The sequence below is a fragment of the Tyto alba genome, unplaced genomic scaffold (genome assembly GCF_018691265.1).
Source record: "Tyto alba isolate M040663 unplaced genomic scaffold, T.alba_DEE_v4.0 Super-Scaffold_27, whole genome shotgun sequence".
NCBI lineage: Eukaryota > Metazoa > Chordata > Aves > Strigiformes > Tytonidae > Tyto > Tyto alba.
Window position 1 is genome coordinate 14,118,047 of NW_024881301.1, and position 17,404 is coordinate 14,135,450.

A 17,404-nucleotide genomic window follows, 5' to 3' on the forward strand; every position below is an offset into this window, starting at 1 on the left:
TGCTGGGATGTAGCATAAAACTGGTCAGATTCAGTCCACTCCTAGTAAGTGAATTTCTGCAGTTAAAAATTGTTCCTCTTCCACCACAGTGAAGTTGGCTGTTTAAGCATTTACTGATAAAAACTATGAACTTTGTATACCTGGGAAACAGATACCCAGATGCCATCCAGTGGCCCTAAAAGGAATCCAAGGAAGTTCAAAGTAATTTTTATTAGTAGGAAAGATATTTTAATTAATTTTAGAGGATTTTTCCCCCTTTTTAGTGTTTTTAATTTCATTTTGATCTCACGTCCACAACTGTGTATAGGTCTGAGGGATTGTGAAGGAAGATCTCCAAATAAAGCTGTCAGTTTTTGACATAAACTAACAGTTTAAAATTCCTGGCATCTTTAGTGTCACAAACACAATATTACACAGTAAAAGTTTTTTTTAATTGGAGCTGATGTAACTTGACTTTTTTTTTCTCCAGTTATCTGTCAGTGCAATCACCAGTAACTCATGACAAAAAAAATATCCTTACTGAAGTATTGTTTCTCTCCCTTATACCCAATACTGATATGACAATAACAAAAGGAAAAGAAAAAGGAATTTATTGACTTGAATTGTATTTAAACGTATTCCTCATGAATTAAGATTCTTCTATGTATTTGCAACAGAGAAGAGGATATAAACAGTATCACAGCTTTTATTGGCACAAACTGAGTGTGATCATATGATTCCTGCTTGCCTCAAGTATAAACTATAGAGGTCATTTTAAAATGGTGCAACAAGATTTGCAGCATTCCACCTCGTATTTTCTTCATATCTATTTTTTTCTTTATTTTCAAAATTGAATATGTTCCAAATCTATAGTTGGATAAAAGCTATAAGCAAGGATCAAGTGCATCACAAAACCAAAATACTCAGATTCCAGGAGCCACCTGTAAGATAATTTTCTTGCTTTTTGTATGCCCACTGGGGAACTGATCCACTGTAAAATGAATTCAAAAGATCAAAATCCTGGCTTTGGTTAGGTGCAGCAACAGAAGTCTTACTGATTTCATTAGGGCCAAAATTCCACCTATAAGGATTACTTCCTTTGACATAAATGTGCTTTGAATCAATCCCTAATAGCCTTTGAGAGGCAAATGGTTTCTTTCATTTGGGATTAACTCATAGTATGCTCTATGGTGTGATTAGATGTTGCTGGGTTTTTATGTCCAATTACAAGATGATTAAGTAATTTACAAATTCAAAACAACCCTCTACTTTTTAAATAAATTTTTGGAAAAAATATTATAAGACTGAATTTTAAATGGTTATAAAACACAGTATTTTACTTTGACAACAGAGATGCCTTATTACTGCTTACTGTGGACAGTTCAAGAACTACTGGAAATATAATTCTTCTCTGAGCAGAAAAAACTCCAAAGGGTCTTATCTTTGAGCTTCAACATGGACTTTGCAATATCTGTTAGTTAAGATGTTTATAGTACGGGTCCCTCAATGAGTACATCCAGTGGTCAGAACACTGGATATAAGGAACAGTCAAAAGCTGAGATGTGAAATTAATGACGTCAAGGTTCAGGAGATGGGTGTAGCACATCCTGTCTGCTCTCTGTATCAAGGGCATTGGGTGCAGATGAACTGTAACCAGGCACTTCAGAAAACAAGTAGCTCTTTAACCATGCTGACACTGTCAAAATTATCCTTGTATGATACTGCTTCAGTTTAAAAATTGCTTTCAGTTTGAGTCAGACTGGAGGAAAAGTGGGGGTGAAACTTGACCCTGTGCAACAGAAAAATCATCCTTGAAGGACTCTCCCCCTTGGACAGATGCTTCTCAACCAGAAAGGAAAGACAGCACCAGTTCCTTATGCCTCTGACTGGTTTGCGCCCTCCACCACCAGTGTGAGGATAAAAGATCTCTTGTGCTGCTCTGAGGCTCATCTGACCCTTTAATGAGCTGATTCAGCTCAATAACCTGATAAGGAATGACTCCTTTTCTGTTTGGTGTTTACTGTGTTTGTTTCCTAGAACCAGAGGAAGGAAAACAGTGGGAGCATGTGTGTGTAGGTGGAACAGCTCTGCCTCTTTCAGTAGCAAAATGTTTAGATCAGACTGTAAAACCTTATCCTGCTTTTCAAAGGTACTGTAGATCTTGACTTACAAAAGAAAATCCTTCAGGGATTTATTAAAAATTATGAAAGTGTTGTTACTTGACAAGTTGGCTTCAGTGAAGAAACCAGTTCTAGGAAGCATGTTTCCCTTCCTGCCCTTCCCCTCAGCCACCAGTTTTCCAACGTAACTAACACCCGCACTGTGTTTATACAATTGTTTATGGAGCCATTCTGTAGGCCAGATCACTGAAACTACCTTCATTAAAAATCATCTGCCCCCTCAAAGTTATTCTTCAGCCATACTATTTAACTGCAGTGGTTCATAGGATGGCCTTTCAGTCAACAGTAACAGCCAAGCAGGCAGTGAACATAAGCATCATGACCTACAGGCAGAAATTTTTCTTTTTTCTTTTAAGTTGGCTCTGCTGTGAAGCCTATGTGACAGACAAATGAGGGAAGGGGCTGACTGGGGACAAAATATGAGCAAGAACAGTCTCGAATAATTCTCAGCCAAAGACAAGGCTGAGAAGGAGCTGAGGAATAACAAGTAAAGCTCTCACGCTTCACAACATCCCTGAAACACCAGAGAAGTTTTTAGACTCAAATGGAAATGGATGCATGTGTGCAATGTGTAACCCCCCAAGAAAAACTTCTGTTTAACTCCCAAGTAGACTAGTTGCAATTAATAACAATTCCTATGAGACATCTGTAAATGGTTACAGGCCAAAAGGAAAAAAACCCTTCAGCTATAGAACTGCTCTTCCTGAACGCTACAGATAATTTCCTCAAGCATCTGACATTCACTACTGTCTGGGTACAGAAGTGATTTTGTAAGCCTAATTCACACAGTAATGAGCTCAAAAGTATAAAACCTTCTGAGATGCTTACCTCTTTTGCACTTTTAATTTTGGCCAAAAAAGTGTACAGTTCCATTGTTTCAGCAAACAGAGCCCGACATACTGCTTGATAATGGTTCGGTGCCTCTGATCGGGTTGGCAGGTGGGCAGCACACAGCTAGAGAGAAAAATAAATAGCAATATCAAAACAATGCCCCACTGCTTTCAGTAATGTTACAGAGCATGAGATAACATGAAAGCAAATGCAATGGAATAGTTAGGGCACAAAACATCGTGAGACATTTAAGTTTAGGCAGAAATTGGGGTATATTTTCTAAACCTTCTGCTACCTTTTATTTTATGAGAAGAGTTCTATAAGGATGGTAAGGGGACTGGTTGACCACATCCTGGAAAACTTGGAAAACCAAGACATTGCCTTTTCATTAAAAACAAACCAAACCAAAACAAAAACATTGTAAAGAGGAAAAAAGCAATCTTGCAGTATGACATTTTTGGAAAATGTACTTAATTCAAACCAGTTTTAACTGTTGATGTTGTTTAGCTTCATATGAATGTGGAAGAGAACTGCATCCCTACCAATTTATGAAGGAATGGAAGGTGAAGCAAGGTAAAAAATAAAGTGTAATTTTCACGCTGAAACTCTGATATAATTTATTTCAAGCATTACAAAAATTTTAAAAATCAGCAAGAGCCACGGAAGTGTACGTTTACTGTTTCACCTCAGATATTCAGTAACATTTCCAGAAACAGGCACAGCTGATGTAAAGAAACACCGATAAATAATTTCATGCACAGTAAAGCTACAAAACTCCGAAAGCCTACTCAAATCACTAATAATCATTCACAACTACTGTAAGCAGTCAGTCCAGAGTTGCTTTCAGAGTAAAACATGCAGATCCCATTTCTGACAAGAGAAGTTTCACTGAAACCAGCTTCAATGTTTCAAACAGAGGACCTGAGTGGTACGAGCAACATCCAGCTTCATGAACATGAACATCCAGCTTCTACTATTGTAGAATTGCTCAGCACTGACGCTAATAGTTGTAATATCTTTTCCCCTGTGTCAAATCCATCAACTCTAAGTATTCAACATGGAAATCTTGGCTGGAAACTGACAGAACAAAATAACATCTATAATTTGTTCCCTAAACAGTTTTAAACAAAAAAAAAAAAAAAAAAAACCAACCAAAACCCCAAACCTCAAAGCTGAAACTAGAGCACCCATATCATATATCATACTGGTGTATATATTAAAATAAAATTAAATCCTGACCAAGGCCTTAAAATTAGTCTTGTTACTGTGGTCTTATAGCAGCTATTTATTATATATATAGCTGTATTTATAGCTATAGAGCTAAAACTAAGAATAAGCTAAAACCTGAGGCAGTAGGTGGCTATATTCAGATCTCCAGAACTAAAGCCTGAGACAAAAGCCTCTTCAGGAGAACAGCCCTTAATTAGCCCAGTGGCACATTTGTCTAAATCTCTCCTGCTATTACAGTGAACACTGTGGTTACAATGGGCACAATGCATGTAAAGCTTGGGCTGCTTTTTCATATCGCTTTCAGTTTGATTTAAATCCATACTGCCACTAAAAGGTGTGGTCCTGGGGCCTCCAGCTGTTTGCGTCCACTTATGCTGGCCCCAGAGTTCGTACCCTAACTCAGAGAGGATTACTCACCCGGACATAAATTAACAATGTGAAGGAAGAGGAGCAGGAGACAATTACTCTTCATGGCATGGACACACACGTAGTAGCGCAGGCAAAAAGGAGCAAAGGGAACACGCAGGCAGAGTGGGGAAGGGAGGATGGGCTGAACAATTGCTTTTGGTCGCAGGCAGATTTAGATTGGCTCAATCTCACTGACAAGTTGCTTTCTAAGGCCCATAGGCCCCTTGTTATCTTTCATTTCTTCTAATTAGTATAACACTACAGAGCTCAGTGATCAGATTTGGTCAATTTCTTTGGTAAGTTTTTACAAGCACAATTTGGACTCCTGCAATATCCTATTCTGATTACTGTACCTATCTATCTATCTATCTATCTATCTATCTATCTATCTATCTATCTATCTATCTATCTATCTATCTATCTATCTATCTCCTTTTAGTTGATCTTTTATTATTTAAAAAGAATATTCATAAGGAAAGTTTATACATGTGTGTGTATTTTCCTTCCTTCACAAAACTGCCCTTGATTCCCCCCTTTCAAATTTTATACTGCTTTACAATGATAGCCAAAATTTTCTTATACCAATTAAAAAAAAAAAAAAAAAAAGAAAAAAGGAGAAAAACTGAAACAGATGCACCTCTAATGTGTGCTACTGCTACAGTGACAACCCATACCACAAAGATAGAAGCTATTAAATATTTCCCTTGACTTAATGAAAAAGTCAGAACATTTAAAAGACCAAATTCGCAGTATGGTTAATTTGTGTTCCTTTCTCTAAATAACTGATCATGTCCTTACCTGCCTTACTATGTTTTCAGTAAGCTATTTCTGGATATTAATTATAGTACAGATAAAAAAGGTTTTATTCTAAAATATACCACTTACAGGAATAACAATAAGAGGACCAACAGCAGCAATTTCAAAAAGGTCATAAAATGGTACAAGCCTTCATAGATGAGAATAAAATTTATTATACAGATTGCACACAGCTTTTTAAGAATGCTTTCTTTTCTTTATTTAGAAGCATGTTAATTAGAAACAATTTGCATCAAATATTGAGAAAGTTAATTAAATGCAGCAGTGGCAAGTTGAAGCAGGGGATGAATATAATCTTGATTCTATTATTGAGTAATAATAGAATAGAAGTAAAGCAACAAAAAATTAAACGGCTGCTGCTGAACTTAGTTACAAAAGCAACCACATAAAAAGTTAACCATTTGGTTTGTAAACGTTAGGCTGCAGCTATTAAAAGGCGGCCAGCAGCTCCTGCTGACTTTCATGTTCTGAAAAATCAATCTCTGAGTGATCTTATAGTATGTGAAGATGCATTACATACAAAAACCCTTTGTGGTAACATTAAATCAAGTGACTTAGCATAAATTTTTGGACTGGGGAAGGTAAGGCTGAAGAAAAAGGAAAATGCAAATAGGACGGGCTGATTTTTTTCCCCCTTCATTGTAATATACTGTACTTGCATGTTGTTCAGAGCACTTGACAAGTTACAACTTCTACATGAAAAAATACTGTAAAATCTAGGCAGACAAGGCAAATCAAGTATGAACTGTCACTTCTAGCTTGAGCTCAGGATATATATCCACTTTAAAAAAAATCTAAAATCACATCTTTAATTTTATGATAGTGCTGTTTGAAAAGCTATGTTACTGTAACACACCACAAAAATCACAGTCAGAATGTTTTAATAATTGAGATACGAAAGGACAGCCACCTAATGAACTCCTCCCTCCTCTTACCATGTCGTAGTGGTCATGGTGCAAGAAGGATTAAGAGCAGGACTGCAGTCTTGTCCCGCCATTAAGAGTTCATCATGGAAAGGAAGCGTCTGTATGCTGCTTATTCTGACACTTGCCTTTTCATCCCTCATGACACAACTTAAGACTATCCTAAGGGGAATGAAAGCAAACAGTGCCCAGAGCTCAATATAAGGGCTTTTTGTTCTGTTTCCAAGAAGTCTCAAAAAGTATGGTTGAAAACAAATTATGTGGTCTTTGCTACTGAAACATTAACTATCTCAGTCTGTATTTCCATTTGCAATCTTTGTGAAGAACTAGGATTTTTTTAATAATTTTTTTCCCCAAACTGAGCCCATCCAAACCCCAGCTTGACCCAAAGCATTCAATCTTTGCTTAGATCACTAAGAAGATTAGAGACTGTTTCCATCCACATTCAGGGTTCACAGAAAAAAAAGGCATTATGTAAATACCATAGCCTTGCCAGCTTCTCTATCCAAATTCATCCTCAATTGACTAGGAAACAGAGTGCAGCAAGCCAAAGCAATGTTAACAGAAATCACAATTTAACTATCTGAAGAGATCAAACAGTATTTCTTGCATCTGTTTGAATGTATTCCATCAAGAGCTCCATACAATTACAAAAACTACAGTTGACTTATGGACTAAAATTCAGGTAAGCTTTGCAAAACCTTTTTGGCTAGATACATACTGGAAGCTTCATCAAAACACCTGGCCTGCTGGAATTAAGATTTCAAAAGACAATAAGTGTTTCCACTTGCAATCATCATGGGCAGAGGGCCTGTATGAATGCACCACAAAAAATAAAAGGATTTCTTTTTCCCATGGGCCACAAAGAAAAGCTACTGATATTATGCAAAACATACTACCAGCCTGCAAATGTCAGGCTTGCTAAGTGTTTTGAAAGCCCTGGAGTATTAACATAGACTTAAAAGACATACTTTTTCTTAAACAACAAGAAGAAATTACTTTAACCAACAGATCACTGAACATGCAACTGTACTAGGTATCTGCCTCATCCTTTACAATATGGTACTGCAATAGGTTCAAAATATAAAATGCAGTCTGATATGCCGTCCCAAGCCAAGGTTATTTTCTGAAAGATTTTATCTCTGTGCAGATAAACTAGACCTTGTGATTAGGCTTTTTTTTTTTTTCTTTTTTCCCAAATATATATCCTTTTATTCCTATGAATATGAACTTTGAGGAGCCATCTGCCTTACCAGAAAAATTTTACCAAGGCAATACCTGTGTATTTGTAAAACTCAAACAAGCATTTTGCTTCACTTTATTATCCAGAATAATCCTAAGGGACAGCCCTCTTCCAGTACCTGAAGGTACTACAGGAAGGATGGGGAGAGACTCTCTGTCAGAGAGTGTGGTGACAGGACGAGGGGTAACAGTTTAAACTGAAAGAGGGTAGATTTAGATTAGGTATAAGGAAGAAATTCTTTCCTGCAAGGGTGGTGAGGCACTGGAGCAGGTTGCCCAGAGAAGCTGTGGTGCCCCCTCCCTGGAAGGGTTCAAGGCCAGGTTGGACGGGGCTCTGAGCAACCTGGTCTGGTGGAAGGTCCCTGCCCATGGCAGGGGGGTTGGAAGGAGATGATCCTTAAGGTCCCTTCTATTCAGAGGAACAAGAAGTATTTTGACATGAGTTTGTAAGATGTTTCTGCCTGCTAGGACCACCCCTGTGCATAGTACGCACGACTGGGGCACAGTGCAAATTCTGAGGTTGCTTTCCTGACACTTGGGGCCAGCTCGCTGGTTCCCTACCAGTCCGCAGAGGCTCTCTCAAAATTTGCCCCTTGCTCTGTCACTTGTAACTGCAGTGAGCCAAGGACTAGCTGATCCCTCTGATAAAGGGCTTTAGGGGAATAGTAGTGAGGCAAGACTGTGATAAAACAGAAGGGACAGGAGCAAAGTTAGCTATTAATCCACAGAATAAATTCACAGAAAGTATAGAAAGTATCCACAGGAAGTTACTCTTCCTGGAGAGCTACCTATAGAAGCTTTGTAATTTTTAAAACTGGTATTTTAAATGATCATTTGCAAGTGACATGGAATGTCCAATTGCTGACATGTAAGCTCCTAATTAATTTCACACACCTCAAGAAAAAGGTAGGTTTTGTGGAAATGGAGGCAAATTGCTAGTTTGTTGGTGTCAGGCACATCTACTTCATTATTTAAGTGTTCTCCAGCAATCTGGTAAGGGTTCCCCTTCATGCTGGCATTTGTTGTTTTGATCATGTTTTTTATCACTTTGAGGTGGACAAGAGAAGAACTATGTATTTCTCTACTTACACAAGTTCAGAATTTAATGGTTTGAGTGATCCTCCCTATAAAACGGCTTAACAAATACATTTTTTCTTTACTGATTCTCCTTTCTAATACAAAATCCCAAATGTAACAGCAAAGCTGTTAGAAATAACAGGTACAATTTGATGAAATAGTGGCCTTGTTTGGTTCTCTCCTTCAGGACTATAAAAAGAAGAAAAAAATGTAGCTGTTGAAATTAAAGCCAAAACTGCAAATGTGAATTAGATGATGCAAGGATTGAAAACAATGCTTTGCATAAGATCTTGATCCTTAAAGAAGTGTCCAATTGTATCACACAATCTTCATCAACGGTAACCCTATGTTTTGCAAACTCTGAGGATTAAAGGCCTTGAGTAAATTATTCATACATATATGCTTAAATGTCAAACAGGAATGGACTAACAAATGCTTGTAAATGCTCTCCTCAGTCAAAACTTAAGTCAGTGTTGAAGTAAAGTCGAAAGAGTCAGGTGGGTAGACTGTGTTTGGGAAATGCTGCAGTGTCGTTTCATGTGCTGTAGTTGTTTTTTAGAAAAATGGTAAGCAAAACTTCAGCAATTCAACAATGCTCAGGATGAATCTGTTGCACAGTAAAGGACTCTCCTCCACTATTTTCTTCTAAACAGAATATTTGTCCTGACAGCATTTCCTGCAAGTACTGATTGCCTTGAGGTGCTGAACACTGTGATTCATTTTCTTTCTTAAAATCTTACATTTAACAGCTATTTGAAGAGTCTTAACTATGTTTCTATGCTATTAGACTGAATTTAAGCAGTGATGAGAATCTTGATAAAATTTCAACAGACAGCAACTGCAAGACTAACACCTCACTGAACTGTCTCACTTATAAACTTGAACCTTTTCTAATGACAGAAACAATTAAAGGTGAAGACAATTTGTTTTCTGTTACATTTTTATGATACTATCTTTAGGGAAACAAATCTTACAAATATTTAACACAATTACGAAAACTTCGGAAAGCATTTAAAACTTACCTGGTTGTTAAGAAATGGAAAGCAAACTACAATATATGTTTCTGCCTACATTTCAATTTTAAGTCCAATCCTTTATTTTTCATGTTCAGTGAACCCTATTCTTACTCCTGATGAGCTTTTTAAGTACAGAATAAAGACCTTGACTATCGAAACAGGCTTCAAATAAAAGTCAACCTATGTTTTAGTGAGACAATGATACTTCCACTGGACATTTTGACATTAATTTTTCAATGACTGACTAATTTTATGTGCTAGTGCAGACTTCTTGACAAAGCTGCATTCACGTAAATTTTAATTTCTTCTTGAAAGATATTAAGCTATTTTTATCACTCAGATATACACAAACCCGCGCATACAACTGTTCCTGGAATATGTGTTAGGTGTATTGTAACACTGTTTTTACACAGTGGACTGAGAACATCCTGCTTCTCAAAGAGGCTTGTTTCAAAAGAGCCAATTAAGTGAAAACCAATTCTGCATTCTCTCTTAGTTTCAGAGAAACTGTGCTCTGTTGTTTCTCAGCAGAATAATGGAGGAATTAATAATATAAATATGCAGTAATCTGCATTTGCTAACTCTTGTTCTTTGACTATTCAGTGGAATGTCAATGACGTTATTCATGAGCAAGGGCAAAATCCTACAATTTATATTTTTCCCATTCTTTAATGTGAAATGTCAACCCCTGCAACATCTAGCTAAACCACTAGTTATCCTGTCAGCAGCAACCATTTTCTAAAGCTCCCTGCTTCACAACAAGGCAACAGCTCCGTCTACATTCGGTAGCTCTCATCTGTACTGCTCACACATCCACATTTCATACAGGAGCAGCAGCATGAAGGACGGGATGGAGGCATCTGGGTAAGAAAACTAGCTTCAGAAGTGGAGTAGAGGCATAGATGGGGAAACATGATAAAATTGGATAATTAAAGGAGAAGGGGAGTGGCTGTACATATTCACAGGGCTACCTGTAGCTGTTTAGCTAACAGCCCATTAAGGTGTGGAACCACCCTTCACATTATTAAATCACTTAGACGCGAAAAACTGATAGCAAAGAGCTGCATCCCTGTAATGTCATTTTGTATGGTTGTCCTTAGGGCTGGAGTGTGCCTTCTTACTGGAACTACCACTTCTGTCCAGCAGAAAAGAGAGGAGACTTGGTTTTGTACCAGGGTGCTTGGCATATGCAGCAGAGAATGACAGCAGGATAGATGCCCTTCCTTCTTCCCCTCTCTCCAAGCCTCTATACAAGCACCTAAAGCAGCCATTACAGTCAGGGTATTGCTTGAAAAAAACCAGAGCATATCTGGAAAAACAGCAGAAAATAGTGAAATTTTCAAACAGAGTAAAAGAGAAAACAATTTTATCAAAAGGCAACAGAAAATGGTGGGGAATGATTCTCAAATCAGAAACCAAATCTCACTGACACACAGAGAAAAGGAAGGGGAGGGGAAGGGGAGGATAATGCAGAAGACTGGTTGTTTATCAATTTTTCAATACTGCCCATCAATCTCATTACTAAACAGTTCAAATGTTTGCATACTTACTAAATGAGAGACAATATATTAATGTAACATAGTTTTATTCATAAGCCACTTAAAATCCAATTAAAATATACCAACTAAAATAAAAACATGCACTTTCCTTGGCAGCAATTTACAGTTCACGTATAGAGGTAAAATGTATGTGTGTGGGAAGCTTGTTTGTTTTTATGTAAAGCACTGAAACTTCTCTCGGCAGGCACAGTAATAATTTGCTTTCATGTTTTGTCCTGAAGCATGACTTCTTATTCCTATCCAAAAAAACAGATTTCCAGCTGCATAACCAAAGTGCATTACTAAACATAACAAGCTTTTAAACTTCACTCTCCATGAATAAATCCAGCAACTTCTAACCAGTCTCATTTTGCTTTCATTAGATCTCAGTGTATGGAAACCTGTTCTATTCCTTCATGTATGCCATACTCCTTATTTGTAGTACCTTTGTCAGGGAAATCAGGTCTTGAAACTCTGTTCGCATGAAAAAGGCCTACAGAAAAATTCTTCCTCTTCTTCTTCTAGGCAAGTATGCTTAGCATTTTTTTCTTAAAATTCACAACCATTGAATCTACATTGCAATTGTCTTATGAAGCATATCAGTTACCTAAATGTTAATAATTAAAACATACGCCACTTTAAGATAGGTATGAACAAAATTATTTAACTCACAATTTATTGATTAAAAATAAAACACTGTAATTTTGATTCAAATACATATCGTTGCTTATTCAAGCAGGACAGATATCCAATAAATCAGAACTTTAAAAAAAATTTTCTCCAGAATTCCCTCTATTTCTAGTGGTGGTGCCCTTTTTTATTGTTTTCCTCTATGTACAGGCCATTCCTGGAAATTGTCTCCAGTATGGTAATTACTAGAAATTGAATTATCTAGAGTCAATGGCTTTGACATAAGTGCTGTATATAGGTGGGATTAACCACCTGTAGGGACTGCAGATGGTGTTTATACTGCCCCGACTGCTCAGAGACTTCAGAGAAAGACAGTTTCACTGCTTTGCTTTTGCTCCACACATTTTTTGCCAACAGCAGCAACAGGAGTATAACCACCACTCTGTCAAGCATTCAAGGTCACTTCATATATCCCATACTGCATCAAGTCTACACTGCCAGGACTGTAGTTGTGCTGTAGGGGCTCCATCACAGTAGTTGCCTCACAGTCCATGCTGCACGGATTCTCTCACCCTTGTGACAGTAAGAATTACCAATACTATCTTGCTGATGGAGATGTGAGGCCAACTGAAAGCCTGCTGAGCTGGTCAGAAATATTTTCTGATAAACAAAATTTTAAAGTTCTGGATCAAAGCCATAGGTGATCAACTCATGTAGGATGCTACAGCGTATTTTTCCATCACATCATCCCTGCTTTGTTGATCCATCTGCACTCCTATCTGCTAAAAAGATTTCAGTGTCCATATGAAAATTTAGAATGGACAACTGTAGTGAATTATTATGCAACTCGTAGTAATTGGTGGTTTTCATTATATCTTAGATCCTGAACTCATACAACCACATATGAAATCTTAATTATTTCTAATTAAGAGATTATTAAGATTCTAGTACAATCTAAGGGCTGACCTCTTGCTCCATTCTTAAAATATATTAATTTTAATATCATGACTCCTCAGAGGGGATAGGAATGAGTCCTTGCTTATAAAAAGGATGAACAACACAGACATCAAAACAAGATGAGAACCCAGTGATACAGAGCAAGACAGAACCTCTCTTGCTAATAAACTAAATTCAGAAACATTTATGCTTCTTCTTCCCAAGGGTCTGGCTGTTCTTTCTAACAGTTAGCTTGCTTATCTCAAAATATGCCACTTGTCAAATGAGGTAAAGCCATGCACCATGGCCAATCTCTGATTGTAAAAACAAGCAAATTTTGTTGTATTTTCAAAACGAGCTACTTGTACTTTCAAATGCTGAGCATTTTTTTTTTTTAAATTAACTTCTCTGAATACTCAAAAGAAACGCATTGGAAAAGAAATACATAAAGTATTTGAAGAGTTTTCCCAACACTTATTACCTTGCTTTTAATTAACAGAAAAGAATTTCGCACTTTAGGTTATTTCAACCACATCAGATAAGTTTTATCCTACTTATCTAAGAAGGAGCCTTGTAGAAACAAGCATGTTCTGCAGTAAAAGGGATGTGTCCTTGACAGAGAAAACGTAAGAGAAAAAATAATGAAAAACAACAGTAAAAAAAACACATACCACAACCCAGCTACCAGCTGCCTCTTCATAAAAATCTTATTATCTGAAGGGCAAAAGAGAAAATGGAAGGAGGCAAATCACTTTCCTAGTTCTCCAGTCAGCTGCTGCATGGAGTGCTTTGTTTTCAAACACAGCTCTTAAAATAATTAAACTACGTTGTGCCAAGTATTCTAAGGACCTGCACCATAGATAATTATTTACCTGTTCTCAGTTACATATCATGAAAGATGTATCTCTGCAAGTCAGGCAGGAACTCCCAGCTCAGTTCTACAACTTCAAAGCTACCTTTAAAACCCCTGGCACTTGCAGAGGCATCTACTACATATCCGTTGAAAGATACTTTTTCATGATACGTTTACCAATGCCTCCCAAAGCAGAAATATAAAAGGAATTAAATCCCTAGAAGGTAATTAATACTGTAGTAACCTCAATACATGGAGAGTAAGGTTATCAAAGGGGTGATCGTGGTAGAGCACTCTCCTGCGTGTAGTCAAAGACCAATTGTTACTCTTGGGCAACTCTTTTCTGCACTAACATTTTTCAGGATAAAGCCACTTCTGAGGGCCGAAACTCAGGGCAGTTACTTTTAAAATAAACAAGACTTAGGAGCAAAGTACAGATAACTAGAAATGCAAATATATAAATATATTTCAAACATTGCTACCTTCAGCAAGATGAAAGCTGGTTTAACATCAGCTTCATACAGAAGAATTTGACAGCGATGGATAAAGGGACAAATCTAAGACATTGGCAAAGTGACTCAACTGGAGTTTGTTGACAGCTCTCAACTGAATTTAGGATGTACCATCACATCTACAAAGAGTCGGGTGTAAAACCAATGAGTGTTAAAACTTACAACTTGTTCTGCCAGCAAAGATAGCTGAAAACATCAGTCTTGTCAAAAAGCTCCAAACCAAGTGTTTCTAAAGGACTTTTGCCAGTATCCTTAAGTATACATCAGGGTTCCATGAGAAAGACAACTTCAAGTGGAAGCTGGGTGAGGCAGGGAAGGGAAGGGGGGCTCAGTGTCCTCAAAATCTGTGTAACACCAGCAGGGAGCTGCCAAGAAACTACTTTGTTTGTAGCATCTTAGTTAAAAGGCCTAGATAGCTGCCAAATTAACCTCAAAGAGAGGTTATCTTTATCTGCCAGAGTGGTAAAGAAAATTATTAATCATTTTATTGTGGTAAGCATGTAAGACTATAGAGGTTAGTGGAGGAGTGGCCTAGTTATCTCGCCAGTTATCTCACCTCAGCAGTTCACTGCTGTGCACCCAAGCAGAAGTAATACCCGGTGGGAGATTAAAAACCTCTTGAGTTTCATCCGGACGTGACAGAGACACCCATCCTGTTCTACCTGCTCGCTTGACCCTAGAGCCAGGCCGAGGACAGATGGGTGCCATGCATCCCCTGGCCACCTGGAGAGCACCTGGAAGGAGCAAGAACATCCCCTCTCCCCCTCATCCTCTTCAGCCACTCATGTCAAAAAGCAGACCCAAAGGAAAGAAAAAACAACCCGTAGTTTTCAGAGGTACACTTTTTGAACTATTTTGCAGTTTGCCTTTTTTGAAAGGTTTCCTGCAATGACAGATTTCAGCACTTCTGCTGAAGGTGACACCATGAGGCCAAGTGCCTCTGGCAGCAAGACTCTTCACTGGAAAGTCCCCGGCCAAGTGCCTTGGCTCTGAACACAATGAGCACCATTTCCAGGGCACAAAATTGCAATAAATGCCCCTCCTTTGCTCACTAACACATTCAAATGTGAAAAGGACTGACATCACCCTTTTAAAACGAGCACAGTGGTTACTTTCAAAGTAAAGCCGATCACGTGGTGACCTCCAATTACACCACCCAGAATGAAAAATCAGGACAACTGTTTAAGACACCAAATGACATCACTTTTAATTAATGAAACCTGTCTATCAACATAATTCACTTAAACACTTGTCACATTCAAAGCTGCTTTAAAATTACATTAAAGGCATTTATACAAACTGTCCCCAGCCTTCTTGATCAAGCTAAGGTACAGAAATCCCTTCACTTTCTGTAGAGATTTAGAAGAAATTGAACGCAAACACAAGGGCCAAATTAAATTACTGAATGTTTTAATTTTGAAATGTGTGTGTTGCCTGGAAAACATATTTTCTATTTTTTTTTTTACTTCTGAGCCATAAAAAATATTTCTACTGTGACACAATTCCTCTGACCAGACATGAAAAGACTTAATAAATCATGCTAATACTCTTCTGAACTTAAATTTTTCATTTGTTTGTTAATGTTACATGCTACTACAGAAGTCAAGGGTTTTTAAAAAAACAAACCCTATAGTTCATTTTCTTCCCCCAATGACATCATGTTTTCAAACATCACCATAATCTTTCCATTTTAAAAAGTGGATTGAGGACAGTGATATTTTACATCTACCCGTGCAAGTGTGTGTGACTGCATAAAAAATATATATATATATGGGCTTGCTACACACAGTATGATATAATGGACTGATTGACATGAATTGATTAGAATAGACCAGTTCATAAAGACATTTGGCTTCATGAGAATTTGCTCATCTAAAGCGGGTCTTGGTCTTAGTGCTCACATCAAGAAATCTTGGCATGCTGAAAAGGAAAAACAAATACAATTGCTCATTAGGACCTTCTTGTCCCAACTCCAAGCTTGCTTTGTCCTAAGAGAAAGCCAGGCAAAAAACCACAGAACTCTCTTCGGCTTAAATCACCCAAAGTATCTTGTTCTTCCTTGCCATCATGAACTCAGTAACAATAAAATGAATGCCTGTTTTTTTCTAGTGTTTAAAATAAAGTTTCTAGCCCCTTTCTCAGAAATGCAAATACATAAATAACAATAAAGCAAAGGGGCTTGTTCTCTCTTCAGGACAAAGGCAAAAACACTCCTCTGGTTTTCATCCAACCAGTCTTCCAAAACCAAGTCTTCTAGTGCCATCTTTACAGGCTTTACACAAAGCAAACTCAGAGCAGCGTATGAAGCATTGCTCCCACGTGCAGCTGGCTCCCTTTTGCACGATCCCGCATATCTTCCTGCCCTTGCCAATCCCTCGGCTAAATCTTCTTCTCTGTATGATTTAGTTTGGGTCTCCAAACGACGAGTAGCCATGGCTGCTACTCAGCTCTGCCGGTTTGCTTCACCTCCCCACACAAAATCCCTGAATTCCCGTGCCTGCTGTCTTCCTCTAGCATCCACATTAGCTTGCACCTTCCCTTCGACAAATGCTCTGCCAAACTTACTACGTTCAAGGAGTTTATCTCTTGGGACCATTTTGTTCAGTTGCACAACTTAGTGCAAGTTATTAGGAAAGCTGCTAGATTTAAATGTTCAAATATTTCTCCACAACTACGCATACAAGACTCACCTGCACATATGCACAAGCTTTGGGGTGGTATGGCCCAAGAGATGTTGTAAGGTAAAGCTAAAACTACCTGACAAATACACTGAAGCCATCACCCATAAGAATACCGCTTTTCCCATTGTGTTATTTCATCTAAAGTATTTACAAATCAATCATTTAAAACACACTCAGGGTCATGTGTCCCGTGGAGAATAGTCTTTTGAAAGCTACCCCTTAAGACTGCTTTAGTTACAATAATATTTAAGGATGTTGCAACTACATGTTTTAAACAAAAACCTACTGTAAAAATTCTTTTATTAAGAAATGCAAAACATTCCCTGTCTTCAGACCAATCTTTGGGATAAATACGATATTCTGACTTCTAGATTCAAATCTTCAGGGGACGGCACAATCTAATATACACTGTTTATTTCTTTGTATCAAATGGCTTTATCTCAGTTAAATATTTTTCTAAAATACAGGCTGCAACAGTGCACTAAGCAAAGAAGAGCAGAAAATAGCATAATGGGAACACAGTAATCAAGAGCATATTAAAAAAATCACATA

At 37.7% G+C, this 17,404-nt stretch overlaps 1 protein-coding gene across 4 annotated transcripts in view; it reads right to left on the reverse strand.

The window, feature by feature from the left end:
- SPIRE1 (spire type actin nucleation factor 1) overlaps positions 1 to 17,404 on the reverse strand; it is a 129,021-nt gene that overhangs the window by 44,065 nt on the left and 67,552 nt on the right. For all 4 annotated transcript variants that reach the window (XM_042798047.1, XM_042798046.1, XM_042798049.1 and 1 more), the window contains exon 4: positions 2,988 to 3,113. In XM_042798047.1, coding sequence (XP_042653981.1) covers positions 2,988 to 3,113 — 126 coding nt within the window. The remainder of the gene's footprint in view (positions 1 to 2,987; positions 3,114 to 17,404) is intronic.